Source organism: Tympanuchus pallidicinctus, unplaced genomic scaffold, assembly GCF_026119805.1.
Source record: "Tympanuchus pallidicinctus isolate F22 unplaced genomic scaffold, pur_lepc_1.0 scaffold2, whole genome shotgun sequence".
Classification (NCBI taxonomy): domain Eukaryota; kingdom Metazoa; phylum Chordata; class Aves; order Galliformes; family Phasianidae; genus Tympanuchus; species Tympanuchus pallidicinctus.
In genome coordinates, this window is record NW_026294721.1 from 11,892,016 (window position 1) to 11,919,331 (window position 27,316).

The 27,316-nt window shown below is 37.5% G+C and overlaps 1 protein-coding gene across 4 annotated transcripts in view; it reads left to right on the top strand.

Moving 5' to 3' along the window:
• STX18 (syntaxin 18) overlaps positions 1-27,316 on the top strand; it is a 540,575-nt gene that overhangs the window by 453,230 nt on the left and 60,029 nt on the right. Inside the window, exon 4 of one of the 4 annotated variants that reach the window (XM_052681672.1) lies at positions 26,037-26,167. The exons of the other annotated variants lie outside the window; for them this stretch is intronic. Within the exon in view, the coding sequence (XP_052537632.1) occupies positions 26,111-26,167 (57 nt within the window). The 5' untranslated portion in view covers positions 26,037-26,110. The remainder of the gene's footprint in view (positions 1-26,036; positions 26,168-27,316) is intronic. 4 annotated transcript variants of the gene reach the window in all.

Here is a 27,316-nt window from a genome sequence, read left to right on the forward strand (position 1 = left end):
TGCAGAAGTTCCAGGTTATTCCAATATCAAGGTGGGAAGGGAAAAAAAAACAAAAGCTGTAAATAAGTCAAAGTTTCATAGCATGAAAGAATTCAAAGTGATTGTGAGATAGCACGTTTACATGAGTATGGAATTATTAAAACTGATTTAATTTGATCTTGTAAATAAATAATAGTATTCAAGCACGTATATTTATCTCATTTGAAGTGTTTCATCTGCCAGTAGACTCTGCCAAAATTTCATTGCATGTTCTTCGTATCTAGTAATCAACTGTTATTTATCCAACATGGAACTCCTTGTCATCCTGATTTTATTTTTATCTTAGTTTTAGTTAGCTACAATTGCATTTTAGCACATAGTTAATAAAAAGTAAAATTAGGTTGTCAGAATCTGAGTCTTAGTAATCAGTTTTGTGGTATCTGCTCTCCCGCACTAATCATAGAATCATAAAATGGCCTGGGTTGAAAAGGACCACAATGATCACCCAGTGACCTGCTACATGCAGGGTCACCAACCATCAGACCAGGCTGCCCAGAGCCACATCCAGCCTGGCCTTGAATGCCTCCAGGAAGGGGCATCCACAACCTCCTTGGGCAACCTGTTCCAGTGCATCACCACCCTCTGTGTGAAAAACTTCCTACTAATATCTTACCTAAACCTCCCCCATCTCAGTTTAAAACCATTCCCCCTTGTCCTATCACTACCCACCCTTGTAAACAGCTGTTCCCCTCCTGTTTATATGCTTACTTCAAGTATTGGAAGGCCAGTGGTCTAAACAAATCATTAGTGAGACAGTGTTAAATAATCCCAATAATCACCTGTATACTTCCATCTTCTTAACCTTTAACGCTTATAACAGTGAGAATACTGTTATTTTCTTCAGTACAGAAGGTGAGAAAAATCTGGCAACGTGGTTTTTTTGTTCATGTTCCAAGCACCAATGTATGATATGCATATGTGATAAAATTTCTAAGAAATATGATCAGAGAAATCAATATGCACAATTTCACTTAACCATTTTAGCCTGTTTAAACTATTTGATGTTTTCTTACAGCAAATTTAATAAATTCAAAAATCCCTGTGCTTCCTGGCCACCACTGTCCTGTGTTGGTGTATAGGTCTTTGGAACTTGAATAGCTGGAGGAAACATACATGGATTGTTCATAGTACCTTTGCTACTTACACTTTAATCCAGTATAAAGCAAATAAACCTTAATCTTCCAAGCACTTAAACTAATTACATTTAGCCAAAATATCTATATATAACCATTACAAAGCCAAACATCATAAAATCCAGATGCAAAAAACATGGCAACTTTGTCTAATAAATTTGCTTTGGCGTGAAACACAAACAGAACCACATCAACGACTGTAGCACTTCAGATGTCAAAGTGTTAATCAGAGTTTTAAAGTGAAAACCTGTTTTACTGATGTTTATATATGTGTACATTATTACTAAAACATACTTTGACTGAAACATTGGAAAATCTTAGCCTAACTAAGGAGCAGAAAGGTAAGATATTCCTGGATTCAACTCTATTGCTGACATACAAAATGCTTGTTAGTGGAAGTTTGGTTAAAAACTGCCTAATCAAATCTCGTAATTGAATTTCATTATTTCAGAATCCAAACACCAAATTACTTTATAAGCCTAATTTGACTAGTTCCCTAAACTCAATGAGCTTATGAAATGCTTGACATTTTTGCTAACACTTTTATTTAAGTCTTCAAAAAATGTAAGAAAAAAATAAAAGAACAGAGCAGAAAATCTTACCTTTGAATGTTTTGGTCTTCATTGATTTAATTTTGGTCCTTCAAATGTTTTTAAATGCTGTCTTTAAATATTTAATGTGCAAAGAACTTCTGAAAATCTCAAGATTTTTCCTTTGTGTGTTCTAAAATCAGAATCATCAATGACTGTTTCAGACTGGCTAGGATATTTTTCTGTCATTGCTGTTGTATAACTGTTGGCATGCCCTGAAATGCGATTATGCCAGTGGCAAAATGCAAAACAAACCTGAAACCATCAGTATAATAAGACCAGCATTTTGAAAGGAGCAAATGCCACACAGGTTACACTTCAACTTCTTCACAAGGTATTGTCCAATTTTTTAGTGTTTAGTGGGATTTCTTCCTTCATCAGCAGCAAACCAGCAATACCAGGTTTATAATGCAATTTTAACAACGTGTTGTTTGTTTTCCACATAAATACTGCAGGTACATTTCTCAAAGCCTCCTTGTGAAATTAAGTCCACATATTTTGCCTAGGGAGAAGCTAAATTTGTTTTTTTCACTCTTCTCTGATAGCACATCTCACACACTAGTATATATTGAGTCCAAGTTTAGTCAATTGTTGATCCTCCTTGTGCTCTAATTGATGCTACTATCCCTCAGTAGAAGTTATCTCTGTGAAAATGGTGTCTATATTATCCAAATCAGGTTAAGTGTGACTTATAACCATCTTCACATACGACCTATACACGTTTGAGGAAATCTGAATGTAAGTGACTTTGAGTTGCTGTAAGATCTGACTTACAGTAATAAAACTATTAAATATATTTACATTGTTTGTACATAGATGTATTGGTGCAAATCTTTGCTAAACTAGGCTTTATTTTCATATATAAATTAGAAAAGTAGTTGTGACATTTATTGGATCAATTTTTTGCAAAATGAGGCCCTGGATTAGTTGAAGTGTATAGTCCAATTTCAATGTAAATTTATAAATGGTGACACCATAGATTTTCAAATGCATAAGTAGCTATTGATTATTACTTAGTTTCAACCAAAAGTCAAAACTTTCCACAATGAGCCCTCCCTTTTCATAGCAGTTTCTAATCTACAACTTTACTTTGAAGCAAAATAAGGTAATTCTTCTTTCATGCACTATTAATAAACTTACAGCTTAGAGAAAAGCGGACCTTTGACCACTGCATGATTACTGTACAAATACTTGCTCACACTTAGAGTAAGTTTAGCTGTTCTTTTATATGACATGCTGCTGGGACTGCATTTGGTCTCTGAGGAGACCTTTTCTAACCAAACTGGAACTGACACAGAGCATTAAGGACATTTCTATGGGAAGTTCAACCAACATAAATTTAGGAGAACCCAGCTTGAGTCACTCAAGCTACAATTCCCATGAGGTCTCATGGCAATTGAAGGATACATCCTGCTAGGTGTTTGGGCACTTATTGATGGAAATGGCTGTAATTGACCTTTCTCAGCATTAATGACCTCATGCTCCAAAGGAAGATTATTTCTCCGTCTCATGTCTGACCTAATACACGAGTTAGCTGAGAATATAGTTTCCAATTCAAATTTACTACAAACGGTAAAGAATGACATCCCCAGGGGGCTATTGAGCCAGCCATGTGCTTCATTTGTTTAGCCAGAATGATAAAAATGTGTAAGTATTTTCTTAGATACTTACAAATTTTTCCAGGTGATGTGGAAATACGATTTGACTACCTGAACTCTGTTAAGAACAGAAGTTTCCTCTGAGAATGGGAGCAAAATTTCCTAACTACTTCTCCTTTTCTTTGTTTGCTGTTTTTTTCTTCCTGAAATACATACAGTGTTAGAGTCCACTGTTAAGGATGTCTTTATTTTGGCTTTCTTTTTGACCGAGCTCACTGTAAGAGATGATGTGTGGTTTTCCTTTAAAAGAAGAAAAATTTTGTGAGTAGTTAGGGGCAAAAAATTGAATTTGTTAGTGGTGCATTCCACACTTTCACAACTAAGCCTGTAGCACATGTTTGTGTTACTGGTATATAAGATGATACTAAATCAGCTCGCATAACTAAATTGCAGCATACCATTGATTTTAACCTCGAATAAAACACATGGATGTGTTTCAAGTGTTTTTAATTATCTGTTTATTATTAAAGCATGTTTTCTCTTCGGAGTTTTTATACAGTTTTGATGCATAAAAGAATTTTCCTTGGGAAGTTAAGCTTAACTGTATTACTTGAGACATTTTTGAATAAGACAAACAGTGACAAATGGCCATTTACAGAACTATTGTTCTTTAACTTCAATTGTTTAAAGGTGCTGCAGAAATTACATCTGAGTACCTGGTGCTCAGGTTAAAATAGATGAAATTCTGATTGGCTTTATGATAGAACTATATGACTAGCGTTAGGGAAATTGATCACTTCTTTAGCAAAAGCTAGAACAATCTGAAAGCCTGACCAGCAGACTCCCAAGAAAGTGATTTCCTCGTCTTGCTGATCCAGTAGTACCTGCCTCTGTGATTCTCTGTCTTCCACAATTTATCTTTTTCTAATCCTTCCTCTGACAAGAGGAACTCAAACTCACTCTCACTACTTATTTCCTCTTTTCCTGGTCTTGCACAGCTCAGTTTGACTTGATAGCCTGTATGATTTCTTGCACCATGGCTGTGTTTTCTTGTCCAGTTTTGCCACTTCTATAAGTAACGTTCCACAGAATAAATCTACTTAATTCAATAAAATTTTTCCACATGACTCACTTCTTAAGTTTTCCATCCTCCTGTATCCATCACTCTTTCCTCAAATAGCATCTCACTTATAACTTCAGAGAAGAAATCAGCAAAGGCTTCTACTTTGTTCTGCTTTCTTTTCACTCTAACTTTTTCTCCTCTTTCCTCGAGGAAAAGATGCTAGAGTGGTTCTCTTTCTCTTACAACTCAGCTTTCTCTAGCAATTCCATCCTACCACCAATCACCCTCCTCCATTTTATCCATTAATCTTGCTGTAGCTTTTGTCACTTTCTCCTATCAGTGCAATCCTGCTCCAGTAATTACTTGCCTGCCCTTATCTCTCTAGTAATTGCCCTGTTTGCTTTTTACTTTGTTTACAAGTTCATTGAATGAAAAAATAAGTTCTTCTACTCTAGTTCCATGGCAGAGCCTCTTCCAGACAACCTTTTTTTTTTTTGTATTCTACCAAAACCCTAATTTTCAAAGACTTTTGAACTTTTAGATTATGTACCTTTCGTTCATTTTCAGCATAGTGGCTCAAGGTATTAGCAAAAATATACTGTCTCTCTGTGCAGTTTATATTAGATTCTTTACAAATACTTTCATTCCTTTGCCTACTTTGTTCATTATGCATAGTAGTATTTACATGCAAACACCTACACTGAGCTTCATGATCTTCCCTTTCCTTGATATCTGTGGATAAGCACTTGCTAGATTACTAGCCTGAAGGAACTTTGGCTTATCACTGCTTCTGTTAAACTTACCTGATATTTTCTAGTTTCCTTATATTCATTTGTCTGAATTTATTTCTTTGTCATATCTTTAAAGTATATTTGAGGTAGAACTCTGCCTTTTATTGATTGTTCATATGACTTTCCCTGTGAAAATACCACAGTTTAGGAGTTAGGCATAACTTCATTTCTGTGATAATAATAGCCATACCTTAAAGGGTGAACTGAACTTCAGCTGTACGTAAATGCACATAATTGTCAATAAGCCAGACTCCTATTTTTATCAGAATGGGTTGAATTGAAGGCTTTCTTCAGTAGTTTACTTTTTTAATAATTAAAGATAGTGAGGAATGTATGGTTACCTTTTCTGATCTGAGCAGCTAGACATATTGTGAAATTTCATGTTATTCCCACTGGATGGAGAAGTTGACAGAGCAAATTTTCTTAGATGTTTATTTGTGTTTATTTCTAAGATGGTTTCTTTCCAAGAAACAAATTCCTGTTTTTTGTTTTTTTTTGTTTTTTAAACTAGCAAGATTCAAGCTAACAGAAGTAATAGTACATCCTCCAAACAATACCCAACAGATAACACACCCTGTAGACTTCCTTTATGGAATTGGTCCTTTTTATATCTTTAACCTTTTTCTGAGCATTTCCCTGCTTCTCAGTTTGAAATCAATTTGAATTCACTCACATACACGACAAGCGAATGCCTCACTATTTTCACTTGGATTTTGGAGTTTGGAGGATGCTGTTGTTTAAGCTGTTTGCCTAATGGAAGAGTTGAATGACATCTTATGACTATCATAAATAAATAGCAAGTTCATTCCTATCCTAATAATACACCTATACTAAACTGAAGTTTCTTCTGAAAACTTGGTACAGATTCATTTACTGTGGATTTTTCAGCATGATCTGTAAAATCCTGATGGAGAATAAAACTATTTCTGCATTTCAGCTTTGTAATCCCCTGGAAAAACTGTTGTATGGCTCCTGAACTGCTCCTGCCTATGTAGCTCATGCCTGTTTGCCAGTGTATCAAGATCAATGTTTTGTACTTTAAATACCATGTTCTTCATGACAGTGTACAGGTCACTGGCACATTTTCTTCCTTCAATCTTAGATCAGGGCTGAGAGAAAACATCGAGTGGAAGTCAACTGCTACAGCTGTATATGTATATCCTGAAATGATACTTGCAAATTTCTGTAGCCCCACAAAAACAAAAGCTCTTTTTCAGCCTCATTTCTATTGCAACAAAGTAGTTGTTATAAACTGTAACCTTTCAACACCAATCCTGATGAATATACAACAAACAGATAAGGTTTTTGAGAAAAGCAATTGCAATGCTCTAACTATAATAATACCTAGCTCTTGTACAGTCCTTTTCATCAACTGATCTCAGAGCACTTTAGAAAGGAGATCAGTATCATTACTCCCATTTTATTCACTGGCTTCATTTTCTTACAGTGCATTGTCTTCATTTGCAAAATGTATACAAAACTCTTTATACCCCTCTTTCAGATCTAATGTGAAGTGGGAGTTAAACTCGTTCTGGCATGAGAGGGTGCTTTTTGCCTTTCACATCCTCCAACCCCTACGCACACAGACCCTTCTATTTTTTTCTGACCGAGTGGTTTTGCAGAACAGAGATCAAAAGGAAATTTATCAGTATCTGTCTCCCTTCAGACCACTGAAGCCAGACTTCTGACAACTGTGTAGCAGCCTTAAAGCTGAAAGAGGCATCAAGAACAGGGAAAGAAAAGAGGGAAATAGAAAAGTCCCATGGCTACACAGTCACTGCCAGATTATGGAGAAGGAAATCATAGTGTGAGCACCCTCAGATGTTTTGAAGGTAGGGTGCCAGAGGCTGTAGCCTCCCTTGATTTTTGGTTTGTCCAGCTCAAATGACTCCAGGGTCCCAAGCCCCTGAAGAGCCTTGAGCTCAGAAGTTAAAAACAGCATCCTCTTGTGTTACAGGCAGTTGTGGTTAGAGGTGATTCAAAGTGTTTTAAATGTTTTAAACACCTTAAAGTCTTGGATCACTAGCAGAACATAGATTCACTGAAAATGCAATTGAAAATGTAGCATTTAAAAAACAGTCCTTCCTTCATCTAGTTACTAAAACCAGGACAGCCCAGAATTTATGCTGGTTAATAATAATAATAATAATAATAAAATTAGTAATAATTAAAAAAAAATCCATCTCATATATGAATGCTGTGATGGGAAACCTGCAGTGAAGGCTTATAGTTTTCTGTTCTTTTCCAGATTCTGAGGGATTGGGGCTGGGGATTATCTGAAGTCCCTTACCCACTCAGACAAGACTGCTGAGGTGATATTAGACAGCACAGATGCTGCTCAGCTAAAAGAGAGGAAAAGAGACAGTGATCCTTTTATGTCAGGTGTGCTCAGTATTCCTTAAGCAGCATCCTTTGTCCACTATACTGCAAGAGCTTTTGCTAAAAGTTCTGGGCAGGGCTCTGCTTCTGCACTGCTTTAAGTAATCATGTTAGTGATATGATTCACTGATGAAAGAGAAGCAGATAAATCCCCAAGTTCTAAACTTGGAAGGCAGAATGAAATGATGGATGAACCTTCTCTATCAGCAATTCAATTGGGTTCAGATAATGAATCAAATATTTAGCTGCTTATCCAGACTCTATCCCAAAAAAACTCTCCAAAGAGTTGACTTTACCAGGGAGGAGATCAGGCCCTACGGCTCAAACTGGTTTACTCTCATGTGTGACTTGAAGATTTTTTCTGCATTTTGGGTGAGGTGGAGACAAGACTGATGAAACACTGAAGACAAATGTTGAGCCAAGAAGAAAATGGGACAATTGAATTTGGCAAGGAATTTAAAAATACTCTGAGAAAAACTCTGGTTGGATATTGCTGTTATGTATTTCTCTTCTTAGGTAATGTTTGATTCAGTTTGGTCTTCAGGGGAAAGGAAAACATTTTTATTCTAATTTTGATTGCTATGGTTAATCCAAATGGTAAAAAGCACTACATTTCATCATGAAATTGTAATTATTTTGAACTTTTTTTTTACCTCAAAGATACATTTTATTAATGAGCAGATCTGAGAAAATCTTTTTGAAAAGGATTCACCTTTGAGATAATCATGGCAAGTATACACAGCAAATTCTCCTGCTATGGTCAGGGAGGAGTTTAGAGGTTCCACATGGCAAAAAAAAATCTGGTCATAGAGGTTAATTAATTGAGACAGGTCATCTCCAAGTTTTTCATGGTGTCATTACTATCCAGAATATTCAACAGGACATGCTTATACTTCTCAGCACTTCAGAAATGTATCTGAGATTGCACTGTTGAGCTCTTTTCACAGTTAAGAGATGTCAGCCCTAATACTTTTGTGTGCCAGTGTAAATGAGAAAAGCACATATGTTCATGGAGATGTTGTCAACATAGCATTTATGTATTTAGAGGAGAAAAAGAAACTCTGTATCTCTAGGAATTAGACTTAATTTACTTATTTTTTTAGGGAAAAATTTTCTTTCTTATAGAAAACACAAAACATTTCTAATTGAATTCTAAATATAGATTTCATGTTGAAATTAAATACATTACCCTCATGTGTTTTTTTTTTGTTGTTGTTGTTGTTAAAAAAAAATGTAGTCAATCATTTAATCATAAGAAATGGACTCTAATCAGAAAAATCCTACTTCTTACTTTCTGTCAGGAAGAACCCTAATGATAAGAAAATGAGCTAATGCTACTCTTAGTTCTTGTGATCTTTTTACCTTCATGTGAGATATCCCTGGGCTCCATATTATCCTTCCAAATTGCTCTTAGTAATATGAAGGGGAGGAAAGAGCACGGATATTTTAGTCTCTACGCAGTAGTTGTGGCACAGTTGTAGACCCTTTTAATTAATTTCACGGTCCTCATAAAAGCAAAACCTCTGGAGAAGTGAAACTGCAGCTTCCAATATGGTGGTGTCATTTTGAACTGGTTATATCTGAGCATTAGTTTCATCAGGCACTGCTGACAAAAGCAATTTTAAAGATAATGGTCTAAGTAACCTGGCCATATGCAGACTCTTTCTGTGTTGACTTTTGCTTCCAGGAGCACATCACTCCAATATAAAAAAAATAGTAATTGATAAAGCTGTGACAGACAGGAGTTTGCATACCCTAAAGCATGTGTTTCTGGTCTCTAGTCTGCTGCATGCAAATAGATTTGTGAGCTTCTGTGGAGTCACTGTGGTATCTCTGAAAGTTTGGGGGAAAGTAAGATTTAGTATATCCCCCAGAAAGACACAAGTACCAGATAGAATTGTGTCCAAAACATTGCTTAACCAATTTTTTTAATTATTTCCTTGAGTTAAATATAAATGTAAAATAAAAGTGGACCATGTTGCTTGCTTTTATAGTTGTTTTCTGACTAGGTTCATGGCCTGGTTCTGAGGCAGTCATAAAATTTTAGCTGGACTCGTAGCACTGGAAGGCAGTGACCAAATGCAAAACATCTCACCTTGTAATGGGTACAGATCTTGTCAACATTTTCATTCGTATTGTCTTTCAAAAAACAACTTCATGAAAGCTAATCTGAGGACCTAAACCACATGATATCTTGTAATTGTTAAAAAAAAAAGAAGGGCAGCAAAGTATGAAATTTGATGTTTTTATATCTATGCTAAAACTGTTATTATTTCTGAAAAGTAGCACAGATATTTAATTTCCACTCAGCTGCGGGTGGTGAAAGTTGTTTTCTTGACGAAAAAGTGCAGATCTTACACTGGTTCTACTAAGCACTAATGTGTTCACTACATCAGATGCAGCAAAAGATCTGGACTTGAAGTATGTTTCCTTCTGTGGCTCCTCCTCTGTCTCCTCTGAAAGTAATCTAATATTGGTCTTATCAGTAGCAGGTTACCCCTCGTGTCTGGATCTGTTACTTGTGGTACAACATTCACTGTGCTTGAAAAGATAAAGCATGCCTGACAAGCCACATCAAAACCACAGGAATGCCATAGGGCTTTTTCTTTACTCTAAGTTGACCTGAAGGATTTGGTTATAAATACCAGTGTCCTCAGTGTGCCTATCGAAACACAAACGTCAGAGGCTGTTTGAGGAACATCTCCCAGAAGCAGGCATACAAAAAAGATGTTTTCTTCATAGTGCTGAACAACAGAAAGTAAACAAACCGAGTAATTTGCAGCGATAACTAATGGAGTTGTTTGTGCCCTCATTACAATTTGTTAGAATGTGAGGCACAGGTGATAATCAGAATCAGAACAACATATTTTCAACATTGAAATACTATAAAATCACCAAAAAGTACCCGTTCCCTAATGGTGTTTGTCACAACACACTGAAGTTGTCTTTCAGACTGTTTTGGACTGCAGATGCTTATAGAAAATCACTCTGTGTGCTGGATAACTTCACAGAAGAATGTTTTCTGCTTCCACTTAGTTTTGAAAGTATTTTTAAAAGTAGCCTTGGATTTGCAACAGTGTACTGGAAATCAGACATAGCTTATCGGTATAAAATCTTGTCTGTTATAGGGGTCATCTGGGGAGAGTGCTGACATTGCAGTTTCAGGTCTGCTGTAACCATTTATCAGACATCCAATCTTTTTTGTCAAATGTGTACATACATGCTGCTGCAAATTTGCTGAGGAAAGATACAGCTTCCAAACTGCCTCCGCATATATATATCAGAAGTAAAAACAAGGCACAGAGTATACACGTTCTGTACATTAAATAATTAGTGTGTTCAAAAAGATGCTGTTTCTCAAACCTGGAGCTACAGACCACTGGGACACCTCTTCGTGATGAAGAGGTAATCACTTAGTAATGATGTCTCCAATATCATTCTAAATAGTTGGGACAAAAAGTATGTATGCAAGTCTGTCCTGCTCCCTGGAAAGGCATCCTAGAACACAGCTATGACTGAAGAGCAGTTATACTGAAAAAGGGCAAAGTAAAACCAGCATATCTGGATGGAAGAATGGCAAAATCATATATTGGGCCCTTCCAATTGCTGTCATCAGCAAGCAATGTTCTGAAGTACTTGCTCAATTCTTACTCCTCTCTTCAAGCAAAAATATCATTAAAGTTAAACAGTAAAAGTAAATAAATAAATAATGAGTCAACACGGAAGCTGGTTTTGCCGTGGGAGGAGATAAATTATGAAGAGGATGAAATATTCAGTATTGAGTGCATCACATTTACCACATTTAATAAGTACCAATTTTCAGGGAAGTGGAAAACACGAAGTGAACACTCTTTTCTCAGCTGGACTTTTTTTTTTTTTTTTTTTTTGTAATCTTTATTCTCTGCAGATCCTCCCATTTCGTTCTTTTTTGGCTTTCTTTGCCTATGACTGTAACCATAGCTGCAGTGTGTATAGAGAAAGAATATGTTGATAAACCTCTGCATTTGGTTTTGGACTTGAAATACAATTACAGCAATTATGTATACTAGCAGCAATGTATTTTTAAAGGCCTCACTGAGATAGTTGTTCTGAAACAATAATGAACGTATGTGGATCAAATCAGCTGCATCTGAGATTGGCTCTTCTGTGTTATTTATGCTCCCCTATTTCTCAGAAGTGTTTCTGGAAAATATCTAGGGCAGAACAGCATAGACTTACCATTGAGCTTTTGTGGCAAAACAAGCAAGAAGCAGAGATCAATGCAGAAATTACAGTTACCTACCAAATTGCTTTGACTTCTTAATTCCATATTCCCAATATATTTCATGCCGTAGGAAATGTTTCCAGAAGACACAAACTCCTCTTGTGCCAAATTAAGTGGTTGCTTTTCAAGACACCAGCACCTCTTGAAAGAAGAAAATCCCTCCCCATGAACTGGATCCCCTGGGATCTGGTATGTGCCAACACTTTGGAACTATAAATCTCTCTTACCTGTCTAGCTGAGTGCTGAACTTTTCTGGAACTCTGGTCCCATGATATTCAAGTAATGACTTTCACAGAAAAATGTAAGAGTTACAAACATCTGGTTCTTTCAGCCAAGAACACAAAATACTTTCAAGATAAAATCCAGGTTGTTTATCCCTTAAAGACAGATGTGTCTTTTATTTGAGCTGAAAAACCATCTAGTCATTCCTTATAAATGTATATCAAGGCTGCTTCCTCTGCTTCCTCTGATAGATGTTTTTATCAAGAACACTTTTCTATATAGAGGGAACATGTGATCAATATATTATAACAGCCACAGAGTTTTCTCCAGTCCCATATTTTTAGACATTTTATAATTAACACTTTACAATGACTAGAGACTTCTGAAAAAGTTCCGGGAAAAACAGTTGCTGCAGCGTGATGCACCTTGCATAGCCTTTATCCTGCCCAAACATACCTCACAGCAAAAGGCATGTGCATCAGATTCACATTTGTTTGTGCACAAGTGTATGTTGATGGTGCAGCATATGTTGATGGTGATGTTTCTCATGAATATGGACTTAGGTTCCTAAAGTAGTACTTAAGTGGAATTACAGACTCCCTGTCTCTCTCATTCTTAAACTGTAATCACCTTTGTGTTTCCAGTTAATGAGCTACATCTTTCTTCTTCTCTAATTACATTTGTTCTTTTAAATCCTTTTAAAAGTAATTTAACTCTTGAATTGCATGGGAGGCTTTGCAGTACTGAGTTCTTGATCTTATTTCAGAAGACAGGCGACAAAATGTTAGCTATAAACCTATTTAGTATTTGGACTTCATCATCTCCTGAATTATTGTATATGAATCCTTCAAAGCAAAAGCAAGTGAAGACGGATGTAATAAATATAAAATAGGAAAATAACATTTAAATAGAAAAATTTTAATAGCAAAAAAAGTGCATTAGCACTTCTTATTTTCAGGAGAGATGCAATAGTTGCCAAATGTAAAACCAGAAGAGTATTGGCTGACTTCACCTCACACGTAGCAGAAGAAATAGAAACTGAGATTGTGTTGTCATCAACACATTACAAACTCAACACTTTAACTTCATGAAGGAAATAGGAATATTAATTTTATGTACATGTGTAGGTCATAGATATAAATTGCTTATTAGTCTTATTCAGCTTTCATTTATACCTGCACCACTTAAATGCTTTATAAATGCTTGTATAGCTAAAATACTTGTGAAACTCATTTTTTTTGTCATTGAAATTTTAAAAGAGAATTCTCACAAATACTTGAATTGAAAGTGTTAGTGTCCATACCTTTAAGGAGAAACCAGCATAATGAATGTAAAATACATCATAACACTAAAAAAATAGTCTCCTGAAAAGCAACAGATTACTACTGCTTTCCTCAGTAGCTGCTTTGCTAGAACCCACATTTGCTTTCATGTTAGACATATACGTTTTGGCTAACTTCAGTATCCAAAGCTGTTACTGAAATCAAAGTTCTCATTAAATCCACTGAAATACACACAGTTTGCCAAATTTTCCTTCAAAGTGTTAGTCCAGCTGCTTAAAAACATCACTCAGAATCTCATCTCTGAATACATTGTTTATTGTTAAACTCCCCAGAAAGGAAACAACTTATAAGGTGCTAAGTCTCCTGATATTTCTCCTGCAACAGTTGATTTATATTTTCTTGGAACTCAAATGCACTTGGAAATCGTGAGAGCATTTGAGATCAGCTGGGAATCATTAGGTACCTTACAAGATTAGACCCATATGAGGTTGTCCTTAGAATTACCTTTTTTACTCATCACTAACCCATTCTACTTCCTTTTATTTCTTAGTCACTTTATTTGCCTCAAGGGGCTTCATAGGGCCCTTAAGGCAGTCCCATAATGATACTAATTAATTAATAATTGGTAGCAATTTGGGTGTGTTGCAAGAGCTGACCTCAGATAATTCAGGCATTGTAACATGATGTCCTTTACAGTGCCAGCAGCAGAAACAGCAGGAGTGCCATCCTCCAGCTGCCAGAACTAATTATAAACAGTTTGTCTTTTTCCTCAATAGCAGATTCTGTTTGTTTCGCAACAACTAATTTAAATCACTTTTAATATCAGCATCAACAAAAGAATACCTGGGAAAAAAAAAATGAGCCCATTTTTTTGCCAAGAAACTTTAGAACAATTTGGATTTTCATGGTTTCTTTTGTTTCTTCCAACAGTGAACAGAAGGTAAAAAGCAGATGGAAAGTCTCTCACAGGAAAATATATAAACTGCTATCACTTCTGAGCAGCTAATGCAGTGCTGATGGGTTAGTTCACACAGCAACTCAAAGCACAAAGTCCCTTTCTGAGGCACGTATCCTATGACCAAGGTTATGACAAAAGACCACAGGTTACATTCTCTGCACACGGGTTCTACCTAAGTGTTAAAGGTGCTGAGAATGTTAGGTAGTCTTATAAGGTCACCTCAGTGTTTCTTACAGCAGAAGGTCACTCACTGTTACGCATTCTTACCCTTCCTGTTATTCGGTGCACTTCCACACTCACACTATTAAAAATCCTCCTCAAAATGTCATACTTCCTCTATAGTAAGGTGAAAAGGTTAATTCCCAAGGGACTAATCCTGTGAGGTGCTGAGCTCTCTCAGCTCCCACTGACTTCAAAGCTAAATATTTGGTTCACATGAAAGCCTCTTTAATTCCCCATTACTGTAAGGTATACTTGTATATAACAGTGGGAGCAGTTGTCATTATAAATCAGACAGTTTATCAGGGGAGCTATTCTCCAGGGCAGAGCAGATTCTAACACACCACGACATACTTTATTTGTTAGCCTCAATTCCACAGGAATTTTATTCAGGCAGACACCTCAAGGCATACATCTTTTCAAAGTGTTTAGGCAGGAAGTGAAATTCAAATTAGATACACTTACGATGCAAATGCATTATTATTTAGTTCAAAACGACTAGGCTCAGGGGTCGTAAATCCTGCCATAAAGAGATCTTTCAATTACCTTCTGTTCAGTGAATCAGAGGAGAGGAACCCTTTCCCTGGCTTTTTCATGCAGAACAAATTTGACTCCCAAACAAATATCAATCACCATAATAATCCAAATTTTGGCCTCTATGTAGACCTAACGCCAAGCTGTTTTATATGGGGTTTTATTTTAAGATGGTGTCAAACCAAAACCTTGCATCTTTAGTGTGTCTGAAATCTGAACCCACTCTTGAATGACTCCACCCTTTCAAGCTGAGCCAAAACTCCAGCATAAAGGATGTTTGAAACCTGGAGTCAAATCGAGATCTGATTTAAGGATGATTTTCTTTCCTTTCAAATCTCATTTCTTCCTCAGTCCATCTCTGCTCTTCAATCCAAGCCAAGTTGCATTACTGCTTGCTTCCCAATGTTTTCACAGCATGACATTTTCTGATGTTTCACACTTCCCCTTACCTACTTAGCTGATGTTTCACCTTTCTAATATTCATCCTTTTGCCCCCAGTTCCCCTGCTTCCAGTCTCAGCTATGACAGTTTGCTCTGCAGACCTGCTTATTCAAAACATTGCTGTTGTGGTCATTACTCACCACAGTGACTGCAGTGACCACCACAGGCACCCAGAATCCTTTCTTTAATTACTCTGATTTTAGGGAATAAAATTCACACCTTTTTCCTCCTAGGACTCCAGAAACCTTTCCTTTTCCTTTCATCTCTGTTCCTATGTTATATTGAAACCTTCCCGCTTCGCCTTTCTTCCAGTTACACTGATCAGTTACACCCATCTGCTCCTCAGCACTACCAAATTCCACATTAGTGTCCTTGAGTTTTATTGCATGAGACATTGGGAAATTTTTATGTCTCCTTCTTCTTTGATCTTCTGGACAGGTGTAAGAGCAACATCTCTTTCCATACTTCTTTAAAACATGTCTTTAAAACACAAACAGTGCCCACAGACAGTGCACTGGCTAGTAGTGTCCCAGTAATTGTGCAGTGTCTGCACTTAGCATAAGGCTTCAATCAGTACAGCTCTTGGAATGTATATTTCTACTCGTTAGATTGTCTGTAGGAAATTTCAGTTTGTCATAGCACAGTGATGATTGTATAAATGGTGGTTTAAAGCTTACTATGACATAAACTAAAGGAAATAAATGTCTCCTCAAATACACAAAGACATCCCAACAGGAGGCCCTTTCTGTGACATGGAGAAACTGTAGGTTCAAGTTCTCAATCACTTATTTAAAAAAAATAATAACCCTTAGGCCCATATTTAAATATCATTTGAAACTGTATTTGTAGGAATACACAAAATCCAACATTTCACACTGATCTCTACTGTGTGTTCAGTAAAGCAACATTTAAATGTATTTTCTCAGCAAAACTTGCTTGAAAATTTCACATTCATCCAATTAAGTATTTGATTGTATGTTAAGTGTACATGCACATTTTCCCATGCAGAGAATAAATAAATCTCTGTACTTTTCAGTGTACCTTAAGCGGAAGCATGCTTTTCAAAAATAATGGTGTGGGCACAGTGCTGGTGAGAAGTGCCGAATACCTCCAGAGTCTTCAATTTTCTGTGGGCCTCATCCAGAGATGTTACTTTACATTGACTGGTATGGAAGAAGTATAGGTCCTGTGGTTAGGGAGTAGAGGTATGTGTCAAGAGGTCAGGTTTCCTTACCCACCCTGCTGGACCTGCTGCTTAACCGTGGGTAAGTCACTGGGTCACTTTGTAACTCAGTTTGCCATCCATAAGGATGGCTTAATCTTTCCTCCTACTCCACAGGAAAGCTATGATGCTTATTTTGCTTGTGTTAATAAAGAGTTTTGAAATATTTGACTTAAAAGTACAGTACAACTCTTGTGGAAATGTTTTCATTCATAAGACCAGTACTTCACATTTAGTCACGATATAAGGTCTCCCAACACCATTAATAAAACTAAATCATAATGAAAAAAGGGATTCCAATATTGTAACTTTCACATTCTTTTTTCTTCTTTTCTATTTCCTCTGTAAATTCTATTTCCTGTAAATTCAAGGGACCTTTTTTTCTTCTATCCAAACTAAAAATACAAAGGTTCAAAAGCAAATAAATTATTTTGCAGACTTCTACATTCAACTTCAGCCAAAATGAGAATTGAAAAAGCAATTTGGATTGTGTTCACTTAAAATTAATTTATAAAGTAATCCTAATGTAAATTAGCCTTTATGAGTACATACTGCAAATAAATACGTCGGAAGTAACCACAGTGCCACAGCTTAACAGATAGTATCTCTGGCTATTGAGTGTGTGCAGACCTACCTAGGTCTTTATCTGTGATTGCACTATCTAAACAAAAGCTTATCTTTCTTTTACTGTTCTTATCTTGTTTGTCAGTCGATTGTTTGCTAAGTATCTCAGTGAACAAGACCTAAAGGAAAATGACTTTTCATGTATAATTTGTTTGGATCAGATTAAATTGGTAAGAAGGTAAAAGTGAAAGACAGAGAAAGTAGAATGGTTGTTACGAATGAGCAGCAGAGGACAAAATGAATTAGCAAACATTATGTTTAAAGTTTTCTCTTCCTTTTGTCTGACTTTTCGGAGTAGTTTCTGGTAGAGGGCAGCTATAATAGCATGTCCAAAGGAAATTCTTTAGCTCATGTGAATTTGAAACGTCTCTTATTATCGTAAGGTAAGAAAATGTCACGGGAAGAATGAAAGGATCTAACACAATTACAGCTAGCGTAGTTAGCTCCTTTTGTCACACTGTTACCTGCTGACAATTCTTCCAGTGGCTGCTATTACTTTCTGTTCTACCATACATTTCTCATACTGATTCATTTTACTGTTGTATCAGTGCAAGTCTGAAATCAATCTTGCTCTGCAACTCCAGAAGCCTGAGGCCTTGGATGTGATTTGGAAGGGAGGAACTAGCATGTTAAAGTCTTTTGTTGGTGTTCTGTTTTTGTATGCAATAATACCTGGGTCTGAGATTTGGACTCTGTTTTGTTCAGAAGCAGTACTATCTTATGACTTTACTTTGAGTAGATAAAGTAATCAAAGAAAGCCTGGGGAGTTACAAACCTCACAGGACATCTCGACTTGCCAAAGACACAGCATGTCAGCAGCAGCAGAGCCAGCACTGGAGTTCTGTTGTGCCTCAGCAGCATCTGCAAGCTCCTGGTAGAGGACCTTGCACTTCTCACTCTCTCCAGTTCCTCATTACTTTACCCCCTCATAGATACATAGATATCTGGAAGAAAAATGCAGTAATTTATTTCACCTCTCTTCATTCCACAGGCTGGATAACTTCGTGAGGGGTCCTTTCTCTAGCCTATTTTAAGACAGTCTTGCTGATTTAAACCTGAAAAGGAAGCTTCAACACTTCTATGTAACAATGCATCCTTACAAAACCTCTTTCGGTGATTAATTGCTCCATTTTTTTAAAAAGCATCATTCAATTTTACTTTGAATTTGTCACATTTTGGTTTCCAGATGCTGAGCCTTGTTATATGTTTCTTTGATAGCTAAAATTTCCTAACTAATTGGATGGCTTTAAAGGGTCATGAGCTTCATTTAGATAAATTAAATAAATAAAGATCTTCAGTCTCCACAAAGAGCTTTGTAGCTCCCTTCTGTACTTCTACCTTTCTGTATTTTATTTTTGTGAACTGAGTATCCATGCTTGGTACAATGTTCTGCTCCTACAACAGCTTCAGAAAGACCATGCACAGTTGTAACTCTTGCTGTCTCTTTGTCCAGTCCTCTGCTGACACATCTAAAGATCTTCATGCCATGTCACATTCAGTTCATTATGTCCCATGATGACTTGTATGTGAGCTTTGTACACAGTTTTGCCAGTCTCCCACTGCCACAAGGCACTCATTCCTTGATGACTTAATGACCAGTTTACCCCAGTCTTCTATCTGGTTATGTTTCCTCTCATGCCATATCTTCCAGCTCCCTAAGTCATCCTGATTTTTCCTTACTTAGATCTTCACCAAGCTCCACAAACTCCACAGATAAATTTTCATTCCTATCATGATCATGTCCAATAAGAAGTGATCAGTGACAGCAGTAGAGGAATTATTTATGCCAGAGATGGTTCAAAATAAAAAGCCCTAACCTCGTCCCCCAAGTCTTTCTACTCATCCCCCAAGTCTTTCTCTGCTGTATGTAAAAAGGTCAGTGAGATGTCAATGGAAGAGGAGACAAAAGTAAACATGCATCACTGCTTTCTGGGCAGAATTACTAGTTTTTTTTTATATTCTATGTGTACCTAACCTTTTTAAAATCTGCAGTGCTGATATACTCCCTTTTCTTTACTCATCTTATGGAGACATTCTCAAGATTATTTAGTCTGATATGGGCCTTGAGACCCTCAGTTCACAAGAACTGTAAGGAATTACTTACTCATTCTCAGTTCATACAATATTAAAAAATAATCCCCTGCTTTCCCAGCATGTTGAAGTCAAAAGTAAAATTCTCTCGGATCACAAAATATCATCCCAAAGGCTCTAGGAGAACCTTTTTTGAAGTTCCATGATGGTTCATAGGTTGCCATTTCCAACAGCATGACCTGATCATCTGCTTTAGACTTCAGCACAGAAGGCTCATTCCTGTGATCAGACTCCTTCAATGAGAACTTTTCAAGCAAGCAGCTTTCTCCTTAGTGCCTTCCAGGAGAAAGCAGGTGTGTATACCCTTTTTGAAATGGTATGGTTCACATCAAGACATGAATATGACCTTTTCTTCCTGGTTTACTATGATCCCCATACTGAGGATTTCAAGGTGCTGCTGGACAAGCTGTTCCTGCAGGGAACACTGTGCCGTGGGATTACACGTAGGTGGAGAACAGCCATCGTGTTAAGGTGGAAGACGTGTGGCTCTGCATTGATCATCTTAAGGCTGGTGTCGACTAACTTAAGGTTGCTGTTGACCAGCTTAAGGTAGCTGTTGACCAACCTAAGGATAAAGCTGATGTCCCTGCTTTAAAAGGAGTGTTTATAACCGTTCTGGAAAAGTGCAGGCTTTGTACATAGGACAGCACAACATGTAAACGCTAGCCAGAACAGCTAACTTTTGCCACTGTGTGTCTCCTCGTGAAGAGCAGGCTATGGCTTCCTGGGCGCGGTGTCCCTGACCCACAGGCCGGGAGCGGGGTTGGGTACCGGGCTGAGCTTGCCTGCAAGCCAGGCTTGCACAAACAAATATCTGGTGTAGCTGTTATGATTATTGTCAGTAACTGTCCCTATTGTTCAGGGGCAGGAATTCCTTTGGTCTCATAAACACGGATCCGAGTCCTCCCCTCCCCCCGTTAACCGTCAGATAATTACACAGTTGGCTTTAGAGTTTAACTTGTCAAAGGAGTTTCATTACTTTGTTCCTTTTGGGCAGCTTCCACTATTGTGCTTTCTGAACGCTAAACAGAACCTATATTAACTGTCAGTTAATTACACACCGTTTTTCTTCAGTATTTACCAGTCAAAGGGGCAGGTAGGCTGCAATCCTATCATCTCAATCACTGTCTCTGCACACAAAAGAATCAATAAAGATGAGTCACTTAGTGTCACCCAGTGTCTGATACTCAAAGCCACCCATTCCTAATTGCCTTTAGAGATGGATGATAATACAAACTTTGAAGTGATAATCAGCCTAATGAGTGGCCTTGCTGAGAGGGTAGATCATGTGTCAGAACAGTTTGCAGATGCTTACGGGCAAACAAAGCCAGCTTTCCTTTTGGAGCTGGGAGGACCACGGCGAGTCTGGTACCCAGAGGCCGGCACAATGGCAGAGACTGGGGCGCAGCGGGGCGCTGAGCCTGCTGCCCGCACCGCCTCCATCCATCTTACTGCCGGCCTTTAATCAGCGCAGCCGGAGCAAGGCCGGGGAGCCCCGCCTGTTTACGCTGGATGTTTGGGCAATAACTGTGCAAAAGATAAATTCTCTGATTCTGAGCCATTGGATTTAAAGAATAGTGATTGGACTTGATGGGTAACGGCCGGGGATCGCGGCTGAAAGTGCCGAGTAAATGTAATTAAATACAATCGAGTGCAGTCAGCCAGGCAAGGCAGGGGCCATAAAAGGCTCATTCAGACGGCAATGAAAACAAACAACGTCAGCAACAAAAACAAAACCGGTGTTTGGTTTGCTAATAGGAGCACGATCCGAGGTCCGATCTACACTGGGGTTCTGCACCCAACGATGCGACCGAATAGATAAGTTGGAAAAAGCAGCAGCAAATAAACAAACAAACGAACGAACGAATTCACTTGTTACGATCCCTCGGTCTGGGTGCTGTTATACCGTCGTAAGGACATTCCTTTTCCAAATAGTTTAAATATCATACATCAGGCAAGTGAACAAATGAGCTATGACCACGTACATATCAATATGACTGGCTCTATAAAAGGCTTGTCCTCATTTAATAATTCTTTATTAATTCAGCCAAATTTTGACAATAATTCACTATGGACATGGTTTAAAAATCAGCCATAATGTGTAGGGTCACACTATTTTGTTTTCAAAGCACAAATGAAACATACAGACATGCATAAATGGGCTGCTTAGCATCTTGAGCAATTCAGACCTAACAATTTACAAACTACTCATGGACCAAATGCTAAAATCCATATCTTCTTTCTCAGCACTTCTTTTTCCTGAGATACTGAGCCAGAGAGAGAAAGATAGGGGTAAAAGCTGGCCAAGGACTTCAGGACATTGCTTTAATAAGAAACCGTCAGAGGTTTTTCATGTTTTGCAGCCAACTATTTTATTTGTGAAACCTGTCAGACAAAGGAATTACTAAAAGAAATGACATGAGGAACAGAAATTGTGCTAAAAACCAAACAAACCTACTGAAATAAAAAGCATTTCTGCATTAAAAAAAATATATGTAAACAAACGAAAGAAAAAAAAAACACCACAGCACTGTGCTCCTTTCAAGTAAAACCAGAGCTGTATTTACATATTATTAGCAGCTTTACATTTGCTTTACTTCTTATCTTCAAATTAGTGAGAAAAGTGCAATATTTTGGATTTGAATAAACAGAAATAATTCATCTTTTTTTTTTTTTTTTTTTTTCCTAACTCACATAAGACTATAGCAGAGGTGCAATTGGAAAGGCTTTAGAGTTGTCTGATGGTATTTTCCCTTTCATTTTGAGGTAGTGCTCTCTAATAAGTGATGCCTAGTAACACTTTGTGTGTTCATGTGGGCCTTTATTTTCCAGCCCTTTGCTATAATTAGTATCAGCTATTAGTCCAACCTAACACTGCCTGCAACTGAATTCACAATAAGAAGTTAATTTGGTTATTTGGAGGGGGAAAAAGAAAAAGAAAAAGAAAAAAACCAAATATGATAACATGGATACTTCAGTTGACTTCATCAGTGGGCTCCAGTTCCTCATGTCCACCAGTGGTCCCAGGCTATCTATCTGTCACCACCCGAGATACCCAAACTCACAAAGCTCAAAACCCATGGGCCTGTCCCCTACTGCTGTGCTCTCAGCCCTGCCATAAAACTGCAGATCCTCCATGGCAGCTGTGAAGGGCACAGAGCTTTCTCTGCAGTCAGGCTCTGGTCTTGTTCCCAGCAGAACCCCGGCTCCCTCATAACTACCTATGAAACACCACTGAGAGATCACAGTGCTACCATTTTTTGGGAGGTAAATTTGAGCTGTAGAGATATTTCACCTTCCTTCCTACCTGGAAAATCAGGAGGGAAGATGATCTCTGCCATACTGATATAATATTCTTCTTCAAGGGAAATTCTAACCCACAGTTATATTTCTCCTACAGTTTAATATTCTTTTAAAGTCTTCTTAACTTGCACATTGATAGCTCATAGGTTTCGGATTAATTTTTAGGTAAGAAAGTTACTAAACATTTTTAACATATCACTGAATAACTCCATACACACATTCATAGGAGTATATGTACGCCACAAGTTCATGCTAATTTAAATGCATAATTACAAGTATGCAAGTTTAAATATGCCCTTTCAAGCACAAAATATCACTACCATTGCATAGCTTATCACTTATAATCATAGTTCAGAACTTTGTCTGAGCTCCAAAGTGTATTGAACAAAAGGAAAACCTACCTGTGCTCAGAGCTATAGAAATGAAGTTGGTAATTTGTGATTAGTTAATAGGAAAGTGTTGACATATGAATTACAGTAGTGAGTTTAAGCATGCACACTGTGGGCAGCTATGGGTGGGAAATGAAAGGGGACAATGAATTGAATAAATGCTTTTGGTGGTTCATGATAGCTGATGTCCACTCCAGTAATCTTGATTCCTAATTTGGATTACAGGTGGGGATGTTTAAAACTATGTGACACGATATGCTGCAGGGGCTTGACTAACTGCTTTTAAAACAAAACAATCATGGATTTTAATGTATCGTTGAAATCCACCCAACTGATACTAACCTTAGGAGATTTACTGTTATTTTGATATCTTCTATCTGTATTACTGTACCTTTGCAGAGGTTTTCAGATGCTCAGCTCTGTACAGACATTATTCAAATAATCCATGTCTGAAAGAGTTGCCTGCATATAAAACCCTAAGAAAAGAAACTGATCTCACAAAATACTTTTGAATGAAATCGGTTTGACACTTTACAGGGATGTGGCTCTTTCTCAACTGTTCTCCAAGTGTTTCACAAATATCTGCAGAGTCCCATAAAGCCTTCCACGAGGCAACAAAAGTTAATCAGGAAGTAGCCCTCTGCCAGCAAAAGGCAGGTGCACCTGGAAGAAAACACAGCAGGGGTAGCAAATCCTCACAACACCATCACTAATGGACACCACAGGAAGAAATGAAGGTGGTTAAATACAGTTACTGGAGATGGAATTCGGCCAACCCTTTTCCCAGTCTCATCCTTCCCTATTTAAAAGTGCCATGAAATTGTTAATGACTAATAGGAGCTGGAAGCTCTTTCTGTCTCATTTGAAATGAACTTTTAAGAAAGCAGCTTGTTTTTGAAATGGTTAGACCTCTGTTTACACACTCCGAGCCAGACTAGATTTTACCAATGATTTTAGTTTGTCCAGATTCTCAGTGAGCTACTGAATAAATTACTAAACCCACTTCCTACTTGTCTTGGAAATATCTCCTTTTCCCATATTCAGTCAGTCCAGCTCTTCTCCAAGCTGCATCTCTCCCAGGTCTTACAAATTAATGGTGCAGAAGAGAGAACTGTAACTGTAGATCACTGCAGCAAATTTGGAACATTTTCTTTAATACCTGCAGCAGGGTAGTGTAATTATAAGTAGATGACTATGAAAAGTCACACAAAATCAATAGTGGCTTTTGCAGAGTCTTTTCAATTTTTAAATGAAAGCTCAGTATATGGCCACTGATATGTTAAAATGCAGCCTGGGCTGTATTGCCTTTCCTCTCATTGAATTCAAAATGAATAAGCACAGCCTGGGTATTTGAGAATTCATTGCTGCTAAGACATATTCTGGCAGGTCAACACAAGCATTATTCATAGACTTCAATTCAGTCTGTCATCTGAAATGAAAGAAAGCCTTTCTTTAAAAGGCGAAAATCCATCTTTAATTTGTTATCCTAGTAACTGTATGAAAACTGTTTTAAAACAAATATAAAAAATGAGAGCAAGCTGATGAGCAATTGAAACACAGTAAAATAGATGTGGAAGTAACTGCGGGGCCACCAAGTCCAGGCTCCAGCTATTGCAGGAAGCCAGCTCATGCAATCCTTTTCATAAGTATTTCAAGCTCTATCTTAAAAGTATCAACTTTTATTTCTTCAGTTACTCCTATTGTGCAATTTTTTTTTTTTTTTTTTTAGTTGGAGTAACAGATTTGTAGATTATAGAGCCAGAGGGGGCCATTGTGATCATCAAGTTTGACCTCCCATAGGACATAATCTCTAGGATTGCTCTGAATTGACTTTGCAGCCATGAGGTTATTGGAGAAAGGGTACAAGAGCCATGGTATCAGTATTAGACCGATGGGATTAATCAGCTCATGTTAACGCACTGATTATCATACAGTAAAGGGAAATGTTTCAAAAGAATACTCCACTCTGAAATGTAAAGTGAAATCATTTGGACTTCCAGAGGGGTCATGGTTGAAATATCACAAAACTCTCTTTACTCAAAGCAGATGCTTATTAAGATTAATTTAGTGTGAAAAGTGAACCAGAAAGCATATAAAAGACAATGCCTCCTCAATTATGTAATAGGACACCTCCTCATTATATTATGTTCACTGAAGATGATGGTATTTTCCTAAGGGATGTATAACTACAGTTTGCCAAAGTTCCTCTCGCCCATTTTAGATTAAATATCTGGCTACAGAGAATGAGGCAAAGTGAATAGAAACAAGAGAACTCCAATAAACATCAATTTAAGTGAAGAAGAAAATGCCCATTATGGGTGTTTTCTAAATATGCATGTTCAGAATAGAAAGTTACGATGATGCCAGGATATAAGTAAAAAGAGAAGAAACTAGCATTTAATATAAGCACAAATACCTCTTTATTACATTCAGATATCAGTTGAAGTGGCAGACAACCTGTAGTTGTAAATATTCACATACATTTTCACATAACTAGAACAACTTCTCTTTCTTACCACCTTTTTTCTTCCTGTTTCTTTCTGTGAGCTCCCTCCAGTGTTCTCATGTAAGTATTGTATCAATGTATTTCGCCAAATTGCATTTTTATCACACGAAGTACAATGATCAGAAAGGTAGCATTCATACCACTCAAAATCAGCAGCCTCAAAACTAGATGCTTCCTCTAAGCCAAAAGTCTCCCCCAAAGCAGACGGTGAGCTGCAAGAAGGAGCTGCATCTCACCCATCACAAGTGTGCTTCGCAATGAACGAGAAGACCATGGGCCAAGAAGACTGGGCTCTAGTGGTGCCCAGAGAATGAGTCAAGACTCTGCATTAACTTTTAGACGGGCAGTGTTATGGGGTTTTAATTATCTCCTTCTCCTCCACTTAAGGGCTACCAAGAAAAAATGCTACTATAAACTGCACATTAATCGTTCAGAAAAGACAGATAACTAGGAGAGCCCTGATGCTGCCTCTCAGTTATCAACATGAGAAGGACAAGTTGGCTCTAAAACCCTATCAGGTAAAATACATTCTGTGTAGTAATAATAATGCCTTTGTACAAGCCTAAGCTGAAAGGCTAAGGGGATATGATTACATTCCAGAAGAAAACATTCAGGGCACTGAATCCAGTACACTGTGGATGTACTAGTCTGCTTGGAGCCAGTTTAGGGAGCTCTATACAGTGCTGCTATGAAGGCTGTAAACATGTCATGAGGCCCTGACACCCATTTACATCCAGATTAATTCCTGCTTCTACCAAGATAACAAGAATAGCGACAGATGCTACATTTTCTATGCTACTTCTCTGGCTTTGTGGAGTTGCTAAATTGAGCTGATATAAATGAGAGTAAAATTATCTTCCATAGGGCTAATCTGCCTGGTTTAATTATGCTGGTTTAATTTGCAGTCTGTTTACTGACAGAATAAATCAGGAAAAAAACTGGGGCTTTGCAGTCTCTGCACTCCTTGAACAGTTCTTACCCTTCCCTTGTGCTTATTGGTGCTGTGTGTAAATGAAAAGTTCAGGGAATTTAGCTGTAATAAAACTCAACAACTATTGTGAGAACACAGACAATCTTAAAATCATAAGTAGTAGAATTAAACAGAGCTTTGTTTTGAGTACTATGTCAATTCAGTTGGTATCATTACTGCTGCTTTACTTATTGTGAAAGCCAGGATGACAAGCCACTGTACTGCTAATCTGCATGATATTTAACAGATAGTGAGGCATTGCCTAACCTCAGAAATGTCAGAACAGAGAGCTATGGAATTACTCCAGTTCTTCGTGGTTCTGGCAAAGACTTTGTAGGATCTCTAGTGACGTATGCTGGGCCTGATTCAAATCCCATAGACGAAAGCTTAGTCTTTGATTTGTTGTATTGTTATTTCTGATCCCATAAACATGGAGACCACTCAGGCAAAAGTATTGTTTCTCTGGCATGTAAGATAGTTGGTGCAGTTGACTTCAAATGAAACAGAATGAAAATCTCAGTATCATTTTTCTTCTTTTTCATTTAGAGCGCTTGCAGTGCTATAAATCCAATCATTATAGTTTGTTACTTATGCACCAGGATTTGAGTTTCTTATGAGAAAATTTTACAGTACTGATTATATTTCAGAATTCTTTCTCATGCCATTATCTGTAAATAACTTCAGTCTTTCCTTTTCC